We start from the raw sequence: 16,725 nt of genomic DNA on the forward strand, positions 1-16,725 counted from the left end.
TTAGGCCATCCTCAACCATACTGTAATCAAACCAAGAGGTTAATACAGAGTCCTTGATTAGTAATTTATACAGCATTTAGTGCAGTACACTTACTTCATATTTTTGTACTGATGGTAACATTGAGTGTTCTTTTGCATTCAAACATCATTTCTGAGTTCTTATTATGGAAAAAATAACTCATCCTCACTTTTTGGTTTAGGGAAAGCTCTGTGAGGATGTCAGATCTTCAGAAATCTTTGAGAAAGCATGAGTTTGTTGAGAAGTGAAAAGTGTGAGGTATAAGAAAACAGTGTAAGTGTTTCTGAGAAGGTTATTGCTCTCTCTTAGTCTGCTTGGCCATACTTTATTGTATAAACACCCTATGTGAGTAATAAACTACTTAGATCAACACTCCTCAAAATATTACTGAAGACCTTTAAATTTAATGTTACAGTGAAAAGAGGGATCAAGTGAGGGGGATCAAATAAGTCAAATAAGTTGGTAAGAAACAGCTTATTATCTCTCCTACACCACCCCCAGCCCAGGTTTTAAATACACAATTCACATTAGGATAGCTCAGTAATTTTCAAACTTTTACATACTTCTAAAAACAACGTTCTAAAAAAACAAAACCAAAAAAAAAAAAAAAACAACCAATGTTCTATTGGACTTGCTATGAGACTTACTGTTTTACTTAAATTTTAGAGGTAGTTAATTGGGCCTATATATTATTGGATGGGATCCTCATCATGTTACATGTTTGTAGTGTATAATACTTGGTTTTAGAAATTGATGACTTGTCTGCAAGATAATTACCAAAGTGTGCTTATCATATAAGGGCTCAAGTGCCAAGGACATGCCAAAAACCTTTCCCTGTTAAGAAAGTCAAGCGCTGTGGAATTCAGGTATTTTACTGACCCCAATTAAATTAGTTAGAAATGTGCTTCTCTGATAGTTAGATTAGGAATTTTTAAATTTCAGTGGCAGATATATTTGTGAGTTTATTTTCATGAAGTTATAGCAATAAATGAGAGAAGGAAATTGGGGCTCTTGGATAGATAAGCTTCAGAATATACATATTTTTAAATTCCAGTTTTTTTCATGGAAAAATGGCATTTGTTTTCCTATGATATATATTTCAATAAATATATTTGTTGAATAAAAATTCAATAAAAAAAGCATAAAGTAGAAAGTTTAGAAAATCATCCTAAAAAATCTCAACAGAAGAATCAGTCATAATATATGTGAACATAATTTGAGACATCTCTTATGTTCAGTAAGTTAGGTAACTATATGTGGGGTAAGCAGCAAGGCAAGTAGGTAGAAAGGCTGACAGAAGGGGTCATGCTAGGTATGCTCTTCTAAGTTAAACTAGTAATATTAAATTTTGTTTGTATTAGCAGATTAGAACCTTTCCTTGAAACAATCTAATTACAAATAAAACAAAAACAAAACCATCTCACGAATCTCAACTGTTTATTATCGGTACGATTTCTAATATTTTGCATATATACTTTTTTTTTTTCAATTGTAGGAGAAGCCATTATCTAGATCTCTTCAGAGGGGTGAAGATCTTCAGTTTGACCAGGTATGCCAATGTAGGGGGAATATTTTTTCCTGAAAGGAAAATGTTTATCCGCACAGTCTGATCCAAATACATCCAATATTAAGAAATTTATTTATTTTGTTTAGTGGTCCTGTATGTTTTTATACACTAGATTCAGTCTGGAACTGGTAGTCTGTTTTTTAACAGAACAAATAGAATGAGTTATGAACTGCGAACTTCATAGAATGAGCTGTGAACTTTATTGATTTCTGTTCATTAAGCATTTTAAAACTTTGCTTTTCATTGGTACCCTCTTTACTATATGCCCTTTGAAAACTTCTTAAAAGATTTCCAGTCATATCCCTCAATCTTTCCTTGTATACAATTTTTACATAATAATATTTGACCTTTTAACATTTATTTTTTCCTGTTGGGGGTATCAGAACCTTTATACTGAAACATCCAGCCTGGTTCTCTCCCTTTCCACCCCATTTTGAAGGCGGAGCCAGAGACAAGGACTTGGTTCTGGGAAGAGATTCCAAGGAGGAGACTTGAGAGATTGAGGCAGGGAAGAGGAAGAACTGATAGAGATCACTGCTCTGGGCACTGGGGGTTCATTCCATTCTGAGAATCATACCGAATGTCACCCATTTTTGTCTTTCTGAAGAATGGAGGGCTGGAGCATTTATCTGCAGCCCCCATCTCCAGCAGTTGAGGGTTGCCCTAAGAGGCATTAACTACTTGTATCTGTGCTTGTGCAAAGGCCAAGTGGACTGTCTGTGTCAAAAAGCCAAAGAAGCTTAAAAAGGAAGATATACAATGGCCAACCCTCCCCCTCCAAAGAAACCCTGCGAAACCAAAAACCTTTTTATATAATACCAATATCTCAAATTTAGTGGTAATCCTCTAATGTCAGTTCTTTCCTCTTGCTGATTTTGAATGTTAGATCAAGTGTTATTTTTGTCATAATTATGTTTGCTCAAGACTTATTTCATTATATGTTGATTGATTGTCTGCAAAACCCAATAACCCAGATCAGCTTTCTGTTGCCATCTAGTATTCCTGAGCTACCCTTCTTATAATTATGTATCTAGGAAATCGAAGTTAATGTTCATATTAGTCTGCTTGATTAGATGAAGATGACTGGTTAGGATTGCTTGGTGGAGGCTTCCCAACATGCTGTGTTTCTGGATCCCATTCCAGTTCTGCTGACTCCGAATCACCAAGAGCAGTGCTCTGGCACCTGTATTTTGCAACAGCTCCCTAGGTGATTCTGAAGCACACACTTAGTAAATAGCCACTGGTCTAAGAAGAAACCGTAAATAAGAAGGCTAGTTCTCTGTTACAGTAATAATAAGATCACCCCATATAACCCTTTTCAAATCTTAATGCCATTACAAAAGGTACTAATTGCTACTAGTTATTAATTATTAATGTATTGTTAATATATTATTTTAAAGGTATTTAGATTATTCACATCTTGAATCCACTTTACTAATGATGAATGAACAATCAATATGAAATCTTATTAAACAACATTTTAAGGAAAACTTCCATTTCTTTTTTTATGTAAATGATTAATAAAACTATATTTTATCATGCTCCATACCTTGATTTTTTTCCACAATGAAAAGCTGTGAGTGGGGTAAACTGCTTTAATATGTATTTACAGTAGCAGATGGTGTTTTGTTATTCCTTCTTTAGGTATTAAAAGGGATTTCCTTTGAGTGGTATTGTTCATTGTTAATGAAATATAAATTTTCAAAAGTGGTTAAATAAAACTAGAATCTTGTTTTTACTTTAATTCCCTATATTAGAAACTATTCACCTGTCACGTTATGGTAATTTATAAATAAAAGCATGATTAAAGGAAGGCAGAGATCATGAAAAAGAGAAAAAATATCATACATAATCAAACTGTTTCATTCTTTTTTATATGAGAAATATAAAATATTAGGAAAAATAAATGTTTAATTCCTAGAGCTATCAATTTATCTTCATTAACTGATACTTCCTACAGTCGTGGAACTGAACGAGACCTTGAGTATTGCTGCAACCCGTAGTTTTTTAGTTAAGCAAAACAAAGTGAAGCATGTTTTACTGTATGCTAATTTTAAAATACTAATTTTACGAGCAATGGGTTGAATCAGATACAGAGTCTCTTATGAAGAGAGAATGTTTTTTCTCTGGATCCTCAAGATGAAGAGTGACCTTAGGGTTGACTAATGGTAGCTGGTGTACCTCTTACCACCACTACGGGCAAGTTGGGTTCGTTCATGAAATGAATCTGATAACTCACCTACAATTCAGATAGTTTAAGGGATGCCTCAAATTGAGTTGCAGGTGTCTATCCCACTTCATTTATCTTTCTGCTGTTCATTTATATATTCTAAGCTTTAAAAACATGTATATAACACATTTCTAATATGTTTATTTGTATCACAAATTAATTGTGTAATTATAATTCTCTGTTCGGTGTCATAGCAGCACAGAATAAAGTGGAGCTTTTCCCCCAGTTCTAACATGGTGTAGTCTTCTCTGTTTCTGCATCTCTTCATCCCTTCTAGTGGCAACATTTTAGAACATTTCACTCACATGAGCAGAGAGGAACTGGCCCCAGGGGGTAGGGGGGAAGGAAGTAGGTGTGGTTGTTTCATGTTCTGTGTTATACAGTTCACCCAGAGGTGTCATGTGTGTAATCAGGGATGTTACTGATGGTCAAGTTTTTACACATGTGAGTAGCATATGGAGGCAGGAAAAAGGTGGAAAGTCTCTGAGCTAAACTGAATGGATTTGGATAAATGTTAATAGCCGGTGAAACTTAGCTCACTTTACTTTATTACTTGGCTAAACCCCTAGCCCTTATTTTATCTTATTTTTTTTTAATATTTAAATGTAAGTGGCATTTTATGTATTTATTTTTTTCCCTTTTATTTTAAAACACATTTATTGCTTTGGAGTTACTGCGTTTAGTGTATTTTTATTCTAGAAATGTTACTCATTTCTAAGTGATTGCTAGTAGCCTGAGGAGCATGGCACTTTGATGTTGTATTTTACTTCTGGTAACGTCTTGTATTTTCAGTTGATAAGCTCTATGAGCTCAGTAGCAGAGCACTGTCTCCCTTCCTTACTTCGCACCTTGTTTGACTGGTACAGACGCCAGAATGGAGCTGAAGATGAGTCTTATGAGTATAGGCCTCGGTCTAGCACAAAATCTAAGGGGTAAGTGGCTCATTTTCTACTGTTCGACCTGGGCTCAAAACACTTCCAATGAAGCGGGTAATAGTGTTATCAACTGACGATTGTTATTGTTTGGTTACTTTTGTTATGAAGTGGTGACAAGGGGAAAAGATAGTCCATACTTAAACTGTAAATCGAGGAAAGATATCCGTTAAAGTAGGTGCTGCCCTACAGGAGTCATCACTGGGACTAGTTATGCAAAACTGACTTTCTGTAGTTCAGTGAGGAGCCTTAGCAGTCATGGAAGGAGTTAAGAAGATATTCAAAGGAAGTCCTGTTCACGTGGTTTGTGAAGGGAAACAGTTGTTGCGATACAGGAAGACTGCCAAAACCCTAAATTCTTATACCACGAGACTCTTCTTGGTGTTAAATCCTCGAACTTGTCTTCTCCTTCTTCAAATTTCCCAGGGAGATCATGGCTTTAAGTAAAACATCTATTTGTGTTCAGGTGATGGCCCATGGTTTAGAATTGTACCTCAGTAGATGCCACTTGTGATTTTTCAACTTAGATTTGTGAAAAAATGACCTGGCACTGTATTTCCGTGTTTTTCTTCCTCTTACTAATTCTTTTAGATTAGGTTTAATTTCTGACAGATGTAATAGTGAGATGTGCATATAAGTTCCTAATGTACAAAAAGAGAAAGAACATAAGAACATGTAATACATACATTGGGTTATTATGAAAACTTGTAACGATTGCTGTGGGACACCATATGTACTAGGAACTCAGTAAATAACATGAAGTACTAACCAAGAGCTATTTGAGAACTTATAGTTTTAATGCAATCCTAATTTGGGATTCTTGTTTCAGGGATGAACAGCAACGTGAAAGAGATTATCTTCTTGAAAGAAGAGACTTAGCAGTAGATTTCATTTTTTGTTTAGTTTTAGTTGAAGTTCTAAAGCAGGTAAGCTCTTTTGTTTCTGCCAAGTCTGTATTTCTTATTTTTTTGCTAATTTTGCCTTCATGTTTCAGTTACCTTATTTAGGATGTTATATCTAAACTTCTGGCTCACGGAAACAAAATTCCTATAATTTAATTATACTTCTGTCAATTGCCTGAGGGTTCCGTGTCCTGTACCTATCACTCCCCATTTTTCTACCTTCGTTTACCATCCAAGACATGAAATCATGTTAGCAAAATGGAGCTGAATAAAAAGTATGTAAAATCTGGGCTTTTAGCAGCAGCTGTAGTCCACCTGTCATTCACCTACTCCAATCCCTTTTTGCCTCCACTTTCACGGAAATTCTCTGTGTAGCCCTCAAGCCTGCATTTCAACATGTAATAATTGTGCAGTGATAGTTGAGGAACGAGGGTGATTTGACTTGAGTAAGACTGAGTTGTCAAGTGCAAATGGTTTTCAGACAAGTGAGAAGACCTCAGGATAATGAATTGTTTATGTTTATTCATTCAGTGAATATTAGAATGCCTACTGTTGGGTGGCATTGTTCTAGGTACTGCACTGCTGAGCTCAACATCTGAATGGCATAGGTAGTAAAGATATAAATAGGTAAATAGTGTCAGATATCATGTTATATATTTTTACTATTCACAGTCAGTACAAGTATATGTATAAATACCTGTACTGATTTGAGGGACTTCCCTGGTGGTCCAGTGGGTGGGACCTCACGCTCCCAGTGCAGGGGGCCCGGGTTCAATCCCTGGTTGGGGAACTAGATCTCGTATGCATGCTGCAACTAGGAGTTCCCATTGCCACAACTAAGAGCCTGCATGCCGCAGCTAAAAGATCCCACCTACCGCAGCTAAGACCTGGTACAGCCAAAATAAATAAATAAATGCATATTAAAAAGAAAATACCTGTACTGATATGAAAATGTTTTTGTAGTTTGTAGTCTTTAAAAAGTTATATACATCATTCAAAAATGTTCCATATATTTCCAGTCATGCACACTGTAGTGTTTTGAAAAAAAGTCAGGCTACCTAAAAGAAAAAAAATCATATTTTGCACAGCACATGATGTGTTCGGACAGGGAGTTTTGTTTCTGTTGTATAAAATGGAGTAGAATATATAATACAGCAGGAAACAGCAAATGTTAAGATATAAAAGTTAATTGATTTGATAATCTTTTTTAACATAGCTAATATAAAAATATTTGAATTATTTATACTTTCATTTATACTTTGCCTTTGTTTTTACAATATATGTGAAAAGACACTGAATATCCGAAATCTGGAAATAAAAATAACTTTTTTGGCTTTGTTTTGTTTAAAAATAATTTTGAATATGTGACATAGATAAATGCGTTAATCAAAGATAAAAACAATTTAATTTGTACCTTCCATAAAGGTCTTTTTTAGTAGAGGTGGAAAAGAACTTTCCTCTGAAAGTTGTGCTTTCTGAAAGCCAGATTTGCCTTCTGTGATCTCTTAGTTTAGCTGGCATCCTAAGATGCTAAGGCTGAGGTCAGTAAGGCTATCGGAGGAGCTGAGGACCAGAAACACTGTACCATGAATGGACTTGGACGAGGCCTCATTGTGGTTGATCCCTGGCATTTTTTGTGTGCTAAATGTAGGTCTTGTGAGTGGTTTGGTAATTAGCATTTGCACTTCTTTACTTAGTTAAATCATAGAGGTATTTCTTCTTCCTGCAAAAGAAATTGCAAACTCTGTGCACTGACAGTCAGGCTCTATTGTGCCTTTTCTCCTTTGTTTCCCATGATTTTCTTCTACTTAGCAGTGTCTCTCTTCTCATCTAAAAGTTGCTCTTTGTTTTTTTTTTTAATTTATTTATTTATTTTTGGCTGTGTTGGGTCTTCGTTTCTGTGCGAGGGCTTTCTGTAGTTGTGGCAAGCGGGGGCCCCTCTTCATCGCAGTGCACAGGCCTCTCACTATTGCGGCCTCTCTTGTTGCGGAGCACAGGCTTCAGACGCGCAGGCTCAGTAGTTGTGGCTCACGGGCCTAGTTGCTCCCCGGCATGTGGGGTCTTCCTGGACCAGGGCTTGAACCCGTGTGTCCCCTGCATTGGCAGGCAGATTTTTAACCACTCTGCCACCAGGGAAGCCCTAAAAGTTGCTCTTAATTGCATTGACTTCAGAACTTCAGTGCACAGACAACCCCTTGGAGGTTTTTCTTTTTCCTCTTCCTCCTCTCTTGTCCTTTCCCCCGCCCCACTGTCCTTGTCTTCATCCTCCTTTTCCTCCTCTTCCTTTAAAAAAAAAATAGTCCAGGGACTTCTCTGGCACTCCAGTGGTTAAGACGACTTCTTCCAATGCAGGGGGTGTGGGTTTGATCCCTGGTAGGGGAGCTAAGATCCCACATGCCTTGGGGCCAAAAAACCAAAACATAAAACAGAAGCAATATTGTAACAAATTCAACAATAACTTAAAAAAAAAATCCCATGTAGGTTTTCTCTTTCCTAATAAAAGGCAAGTCTTTTTAGCTTCTTCAAATCTAATTAAACTATAGAAAATGAAGTAAAGATCAATAGAACGTTCTGAAATATCATGACAAACGAACCCAATTTTCTCCCGTATCAAAATGGTGTAGGGGGTCTTCCCTGGTGGCGCAGTGGTTGAGAGTCCGCCTGCCGATGCAGGGGACACGGGTTCGTGCCCTGGTCCGGGAGCAACCCACATGCTGCAGAGCGGCTGGGCCCGTGAGCCATGGCCGCTGGGCTTGCGCGTCCGGAGCCTGTGCTCCGCAACGGGAGAGGCCACAACAGTGAGAGGCCCGCGTACCGCAAAAAAAAAAAAAAAAAAAATGGTGTAGGGTTTAATAGCTCCAGAGAGTAATCACTGTAGCGTATGTTGAATTTAATAGGACTTTTACTTTTGTCCCACATAATATACATGTATTAAAATGTAATTTAGTTTTATTTTGATGAGATGGACAGCCCCAGGAGTATTGAAATATCGATACATGGTTGGATCAATCTTAAGGAGAAGTATATATTACTTGTGGGTTAGTTCTTGACCTCATATATTATAAATTGTTTCTTGAATAATTTGTCATGTCTTTATCCGACGTTATTATGTGTCATCATCACATACTTAGATCTCTTCAAAACACACGAAGAACTCTGTATCCCTTGTACCAGCTGGTCATTACAATAAACTGGGAGATAACCATGGCAAGTGTTTTTATTCCAGCTGTGTCATTTACTTTCCGTGTAACTTGGGCAAGTTATTACACACTAATTCTTTCCTTCTCTGTAAAAGAGTGGTGAGAATTAAATACGATAATGCCCGGGACATGGAAAGTGTCCAATAAGTGCTATCTGTTGTTTTCATCTTATACATCAGTGTTCTTAGTTGCAGTGACTTGCTGAAGATTATAAAGCTAGTTCTCTCTTTATTTTTTTATTTTATTTTATTTTTTTAATAGATTTATTTTATTTTTGGCTGTGTTGGGTCTTTGTTGCTGCGCATGGGCTTTCTCTAGTTGTGGTGAGCGGGGGCTGCTCTTCATTGCGGTGCGCAGGCTTCTCATTGCGGTGGCTTCTCTTGTTGCAGAGCACGGGCTCTAGGTGTGCAGGCTCCAGTAGTTGTGGCACGTGGGCTCAGTAGTTGTGGCTTGCGGGCTGTAGAGTGCAGGCTCAGTAGTTGTGGCTCATGGGCTTAGTTGCTCCGCGGCATGTGGGATCTTCCTGGAGGAGGGCTTGAACCCGTGTCCCCTGCATTGGCAGGCAGATTCTTAACCACTGTGCCACCAGGGAAGCCCCTAGTTCTCTTTGTAAATAAAATTATTCTTATTGGTAAAAATCAGTGTTACAAAATTAGGTGAAATGGCCATCATCTTATAAAATTAAATTTTAAATCATAACAAATTAGACAAAGGATTGAGTTTATATAAATGTGATGACATGAGTGTGATTCACCATGGGAACAAAATTAATTCAAGATGATAAAGGACTAATTTTATTTTTTCAAGAAAGTCAGAAGAATAATTTGGGGGTCAAGGCCAACTACAAATATTAGCATATTAGTACCAGAGGCTTTAGAATCCATGGTAAAAGCACTACAGCATTTAGTATCTTTAAGCAGTTTTCTTTTTATATTGAATTTTAGCCATACATTTATTCGCTGAAACAAACAAGATTGGGAAACCAGGCTTATAAGCCACTTCAGGCTCTTGGCTTAGTTTTATGGGTGCTTACTGTGAAGTATCAGAAGGAGGAGTAGATCCTTAGTATTTTCAGGTTTGACATTAGCATTTTATTTATTTATTTTATTTTTAAAAATTTTTGAATTTTATTTATTTTTTTATACAGCAGGTTCTTATTAGTCATCCATTTTATACACATCAGCGTATACATGTCAATCCCAATCTTCCAGTTCATCACACAACATTAGCACTTTAGATGTTGGTGAGCAGCCCTGAAGGTTATGGGGTTATTTGTGATTTTGCTGAGTCATGAGTTTATTCCCTGTCCTTTGCACTGAGGGCTGGTCATTTACATAACGAGCGCACCTTGCTGACTCCCCGTTGTCCATGTCTTAACCTGGTTTTGTGGTTTTCTGCTTTCATGATGTGCTAAAAGCATTAGATTTGGGGAAGTGGTAGTGGGAATAGCTTTGGAATAAAACTTGGGTATTCTTTAGAGTCTACTAGATATATCCTTCTTGAATGTTCAAATAGAATTAAATCTGCTTCCAAAATCATGCAAATGGCAAGATCTAAAAAATTCTTGATGCTCTAGATGGAAATACTACTCCATGAAAGTAGAACGTTTTCTCTATAAACTGAACTGGGATTCTTTCCCACCCCAGCCCCCCTTTTTTGGAGGTTCAGCTTGGGAATTTTTTTGATTATTGTAAATAAGGGGAGAAGTAGGAATTTCAAGAACGTCTGAGCATCTTGATAGTGTTCGTTCTTAAAATAAAATTTTTAGAGGTTGTGCTTTTTTTCTTCCAAAAATTAAAGATGAGATATATTTATTCTCTTCTGTTTCTCTGTCTCTTTTCTAGCTATAATATGATAAAACTGAAAGTTTTCTTTCCTCATTTGTTCCGTTTATTAAATGCATTTTCATATATCAGAAACTGGGCACACAGTATTTTCTAGAGAAGTATGCACTGACTTCTAAACTTCAGTCCCCTCATCTGTAAAACAGGGGACAAATACCACTGTGTAAGGCTGCTATAAGTGTTATAAATAATGTATATAAAATGCCTAAGTAATAGCCGGCACACAGACACGTGAAAAGTGTTGGTGGTGGCATTACTAATAACTAATATTATTAAGGTAGTAATAAAGAGCACACAACATAGCTAAGTAGTGTCCCTAGCTGTCAGTGTTAGACTTCTGGCATAACTGGAGCAAATAAAGACTACTTAGGAGAAAGTATAGGTGTAAGTTAACTTGTGTTTCATATCTCTGGCCTAGAGCACACCAAACATCCCTGTATAGAAGTCAGTATGGTAAAACCACAACACAGCACAGTAAATGGGGCCCAAAAAATTAAGTCACGTAAAATGCAGTGTCGCATTATTGCAAGGTCACTGAGGTGTCTGGGGCCAGCCTGCGTGATTAGCGCTGTGAATTCTGGAGTAAGTTCTGGAAGTTGGGCTGCTGGATCCAGATACAGCATATTCCCGACTAAAGTTTGGTATCACCTAGTGGTAGATATCTACTTTGTTTTAACCATCAATGGGATAATCATAGGGCTTACTGGGACTTATGGGACAACAGCAGTGACTTCAGTAACCTTTTTCTTACCTTGGGGCCTATTTTGTTTGGCCCAATCCAGGGAAGATGAAGCTAGGAAAATACATCTGCCTCCCCACTTTCTAATGGGCTCTGGGTTCCCTACCAGGCCTTGTCCTCAATATCTCCATCCTATATTCTAGTTCCGTCATCTGCCCTACATTCCTAGGAAGTAAGAATTTTGTCCTAGTCCCTTTTAGAGAAGGGTGGAAAAGGTGAGAGACCAAGAATCTCCAATTGTAATGTACCCAGTTTTGCATTCTCTCAGGGCTGGTAATTATGGGGTTCTAATCTATTACCTACATTTTTTACCGGTAAAGAGGTAGAAACTTCCTCCAGGTTTCATAACTAGTGAAAAGAGAAGCTTGGCTTTTCTTCATTAGAATGATAAAAAGTGTAGAAAGACCTTTTGGTCTAATGAAGAAAATGTTTTTATATGTTATATAATGATTTGATTATAGTTCACCTATAACAGTTTTTTTGGAACGTGAAAAGATGGCTGTAAATTGAATAGGGAAGAACAATAGCCAAGCTATCTCTGAAGAAAAGTAAGGGAGGACTTGTGGTGCCAGACATGAGAACTTATTAGTAAGCCCTAATAATTAAGACAGCATGATTTTAATATAGACGCGTATAACTTGATAGAATAGAGAGCTCACAAACAGACCCACACATATAAAGAACTAGAATCTGTATCAATGACGTCTTGGATGATCTTTGACCCATCAGTTCTTCCTTTTGGATGCTTTCCCATGGAACTGTACAAGTAAATAATGTTAAATGCACAAGATGTTTGTTGTATAACATTATATATATTGAATACTGAAAATCTGGAATGAAATGTTCATTAATAGGGAGCTCATTAAATAAATTATAATATATATCTATATATATACTGAGTATTACATGGCTGCTAAATAATGTAAGAAGGAGCTAAGTAGTGAGGAAAGACGCATCAGTCCATTAAGTACAAAATAAGCTGTGTGGATGAGTGTGTGTAGAAAAAGCCTGGAAGTAGATATATACCAGTAGTGGTTATATATGGGGGAAGGGGCAGGGATTTTACTTTCTGGTTTAAATGTTTTGATGTGTTGTCCATATTAGGAACTGGCATGTAATTTTTAAAGAACTAAACAAAAGAAACATACTTAAATAACAAATTTCTAATAAAACCATAAATAATTTTAAATTGTTGGGAAAGTTGGAGTCCCTTTTGGATACTATTATGATAGAAAATCAGACTATATGAAGCCTGGCTGAATCAAAGTTTACTTTCCTATAGGTGTTGCAGAGAGTCACCCATGAGTGTGTTTTTAACTTTCGGACAGTGACAGTTGTAGTAACAACAATGACTATTTTTTCATTTGCATAGTCTATAGTTTAAAGATTAGCAATTATAAAGCTTAATGTTCATGAATTTAGAGCTTGTTAAAGTAGATGTTCAACTAAGTTCTTAGAGAAAAATAATAGCATTCTTAGAAAAGGGGAAGATTGACAGATTAATAGTAGGTCATATCATGAAAACTAAAATTGATTATTGATTTGGTTATTTGAAATGATGAGAATACTCATAAAAGACCTGTAACCTGTTTAGCACACACTTGATTTTTTTTTTTTTCTAGATTCCTGTTCATCCTGTGCCTGATCCCTTAGTTCATGAAGTTCTAAACTTAGCTTTTAAGCACTTTAAACATAAGGAAGGGTAAGTAAAATACGGGACTGTTGCTTTTATCTGCGGTCCAGATTTAGATTGTTAATTTGAACTCTCATAAATCATTTGTTTTCTGAAGTTCAAAGCAATTATCTTCCTGTATTTTTTAGTCCACAGGAGATGCTTATGGGAAAGATTTTGTAAAAATGATTCTTAAAACCATTGATTGAATTTATAAGAATCAGGCTAAATTTCCTGGCAAATTGAAATCTAGAGAGAGAAGAAAATTCATGTGGTTTTTATCATCCTATAAATGAATCTTCAGAGAAAATTTATACAACACCCTGATAAGGAATTTTCAGAGTTATTAAGAAAGAGAGTTTGTAGAAAAATTCCATGAAATAATATGTTTGTTCTTTTGCTATTTTAGATATTCAGGAACCAACACTGGGAATGTGCATATTATTGCAGATTTATATGCAGAAGTGATAGGCGTTCTTGCCCAATCAAAGTAAGTTTTATAAATCACTGATTTTGATTTGTTTTGCTTTTTAGAATTCTCATTGCTAACTAATAAAATAGACACTGATAGTTTTAGATCTTTTTTTTTTTTCATAGAGTTATTATGAAGTCTGTTTCACCTTTTATTATTTTGCTGCTCTGTTCCTTAGAGCAGGGGTCCCCAATCTTTTTGGCACCAGGGACTTGTTTCGTGGAAGAGAATTTTTCCACGGTGAGGGAGGTGGGGGATGGCGGCAGATGATGGTTCAGGCGGTAATGCAAGTGATGGGGGGGATGGTTCAGGCAGTTATGCGAGCGATGGGGAGCGGCAGATGAAGCTTCGCTCACTTGCCCTCCGCTCACCTCCTGCTGCGTGGCCCGGTTCCCAACAGGCCGTGGACAGCTATTGGTCCATGGCCTGGGGGTTGGGGACCCCTGCTTTAGAGGAATTTTAAGTGACGCCCATACCTCAGTTCCACAACTTGTCTTCATTATTTGGGGTTTTCCATAAAACCTGAATTGAGGAAGTAAGAAATTGCCAAGAATAGTCAGGTCATTACCTTATTCTCTATTTTTCACAGTTCTTTGAGAAGTGTTTTTATAAATCTTTCTTATAGAACTCTTGTCGAAGCTAATAATTACTTTTAATAGTTTCTACTTGAATGCTTTTATTTCTGAGATAGCAATGCAGTGTCTTCCTTCTAACCATCTTATTTATTTTAATACTGAACAGAGTTTTGAATAGGTGGAAGACATACCAAAAAGGAAAGATAAAGATACTAGAGTACTCCATAAAGAGGGTGTTATTCATTAGGAGTTACATGCATTGAGTTGTATTGAACCATCATTATCGTAAACGGTAAAAAAGATGTTTGTCTTTAGTATTGCGTGCTTGCTCTAAAGACTATGGAAGATTTTGAATTTCCTTTGATGCTACTGGGAAATTTGTAAGGAAAAAAGTGTCATTTTAGATTTTCTTGGGCGCTATTTAAAGAGTCAGTCTTTGGCCCTGAAATCATCCTATAGCAACCTTTTTCAGTTCTAAGAAAGCAAACACAATTATTGTTAATGTTTAGTAGTTTAGATTTTAATATGAAGTAATATATTTTATTATTTGGTAGTTACTATCCTTTAATTTAGTATTATTTATGTTTTATCCTTTGTAGTTTACCAGGGACCCTTGTATACCCAATGCTGTATAGAACTTAGAACGTAGTTGGAGTATTTGAAATGACTTAGACGTAGACAATAGTATTTTAATATTGTGTTCATATTTAATCAACAAGGAATCCCTGTTTCAGGAATGTAGCTGCAAAAACATGAGCAATAATGTATTTCTTTTCATGGCACAGTAGTTCATATTGTAATTTTTTATTGAAAATGATTTTCTGTCAGGATATAGGTTAGAAGTGCTAAATAACACATGAGCAAGTTGGGTCCAGAAGAACCCTACATCATAGCTAAGTTAAATCTAGGATGGGAAGGATAGTAAATCTAAATGGCCAATGGTAAATTGATGAAATGACGCTCAGCCTCACTGGTCTAGTTGTAAGAGAAATGCCACTCAGAGCAATATTGAGGTGTTTTCCACCCATACATACAACGCGCATGGGAAAAAACATGGATGGACCCACATTAGGCTGGGCTGATGGCACCAACATTTGAGAGGAAAGGTGGTGAGGTGGGAAAGGGGTGGGGAGAAAGAAAGGGCTGGGGGTGTTTTAGAATCTTGTCAATGCATTTCCTTTGATTATAGTGACTAATAATTATTATGAAAAATTTAATAGGAAAAATCCTTGGATTCTAATAATATTGCAATGGGAAGATTTTTATCCACTTTATATTTTCTTTATAAAATGCAAAAGAACACTTTCATGGAAAATGGTGTTGTATTTTACAAGACTGAAATGGAAATGGAGAAGTTATACTTCCTATCATGGATCCATATTTCATTAACATGTAATTAATATCCATGTTTAATTAATATTAATTTGTACTCAGTGCCCATTGGGAAGTATGCTTCATTTGTCATTATAACTTTCGAGAACTGGTTTCCCCAAGTAACATCAGCAATAAAACCTTTGTTTCATAGAGGGGGAAAGTGAAGTATTATCGATTAACAAACTATCAGATATCTTTTTCCATTGTAAGCAAAGAAAACCTTAGTAGCCTTAACTGTTGTAGTCATTTGAATCCAGGATGTTGCTCAGCATTTCAAAAGCATTTTGATTTCTTCAGCTGATTCCCATTGTGAGACCAGTGCTCTCCCACTCATCATCTTCAGTTTTTCTACAGTGTAAGGAGATAATAATTTTAAGAGATACTTAGTAGTCTACAAGTGATTGGTTTATCTCTTTGAACAAATATGTAGTCTCCAGTCTGCTCTCCATGTAACTTAAATTGCAGACTTTATCAAAATGAGTCTTAGAATTTAGAGACACTGTCTGATTTACATGTGGATGTTTTATGGGTGGGTTATTAGATCTTATTTTTATGATGATTACGAACTATTAAATGGTAATGATGCTGTATTGATGGTATTATAGGAATAAGAAATTCTAATAAGAATTTCTCCTTAAGGCATTTTTTATTTGAAAAAATAAATGAACAGTAAATCTAGAATAAGAAATATTTTTGTTATCTGTATGTTTTTCTGGGTAATTTTGATGAGGGCAGAGAAAGGAGATGGTGTTTAGGTAAAATACTTCTTGATTTCAACCTTAAATATCATGTGGGAAATGAGTGTTTTCAATTCATATCAAATTGTGTATCCGTGTACATTAAAGGTTTCAGGCTGTGAGGAAGAAGTTTGTGACAGAGTTAAAAGAACTGCGACAAAAGGAACAAAGTCCACATGTGGTACAAAGCGTCATCAGCTTAATAATGGGAATGAAATTTTTCCGAGTGAAAATGTATCCTGTAGAAGATTTTGAAGCATCATTTCAGTTCATGCAGGTGATCTGCAGTAATTAGAATTAGCCTAACAGTGGTTGTTTTTGCTTTTCATGACTATTTAAAAGAAACAAAATAAATATAATTAATGACGTTACTAATTCCTTACTCCAAGTGTTAAATTGTCAGAAGTGTGAATTAATTTTCTTTTTAAATTTGAACATGATTTGAACTTAGCTTTCTGGTAA

General features: G+C 36.1%; 1 protein-coding gene across 2 annotated transcripts in view; it reads left to right on the forward strand.

The window, feature by feature from the left end:
* The window catches only part of FRYL (FRY like transcription coactivator), a gene marked incomplete at its 5' end in the record, with an annotated part of 142,930 nt that overhangs the window by 14,399 nt on the left and 111,806 nt on the right, over window positions 1-16,725 (forward strand). For both annotated transcript variants that reach the window (XM_082652707.1, XM_082652708.1), the window contains 6 exons: window positions 1,515-1,568; window positions 4,609-4,748; window positions 5,578-5,674; window positions 13,056-13,135; window positions 13,515-13,595; window positions 16,372-16,540. In XM_082652707.1, the coding sequence (XP_082508833.1) occupies window positions 1,515-1,568; window positions 4,609-4,748; window positions 5,578-5,674; window positions 13,056-13,135; window positions 13,515-13,595; window positions 16,372-16,540 (621 nt within the window). The remainder of the gene's footprint in view (window positions 1-1,514; window positions 1,569-4,608; window positions 4,749-5,577; window positions 5,675-13,055; window positions 13,136-13,514; window positions 13,596-16,371; window positions 16,541-16,725) is intronic.

The sequence above is a fragment of the Grampus griseus genome (assembly GCF_964374135.1).
Source record: "Grampus griseus genome assembly, chromosome: 4".
Lineage (NCBI taxonomy): Eukaryota > Metazoa > Chordata > Mammalia > Artiodactyla > Delphinidae > Grampus > Grampus griseus.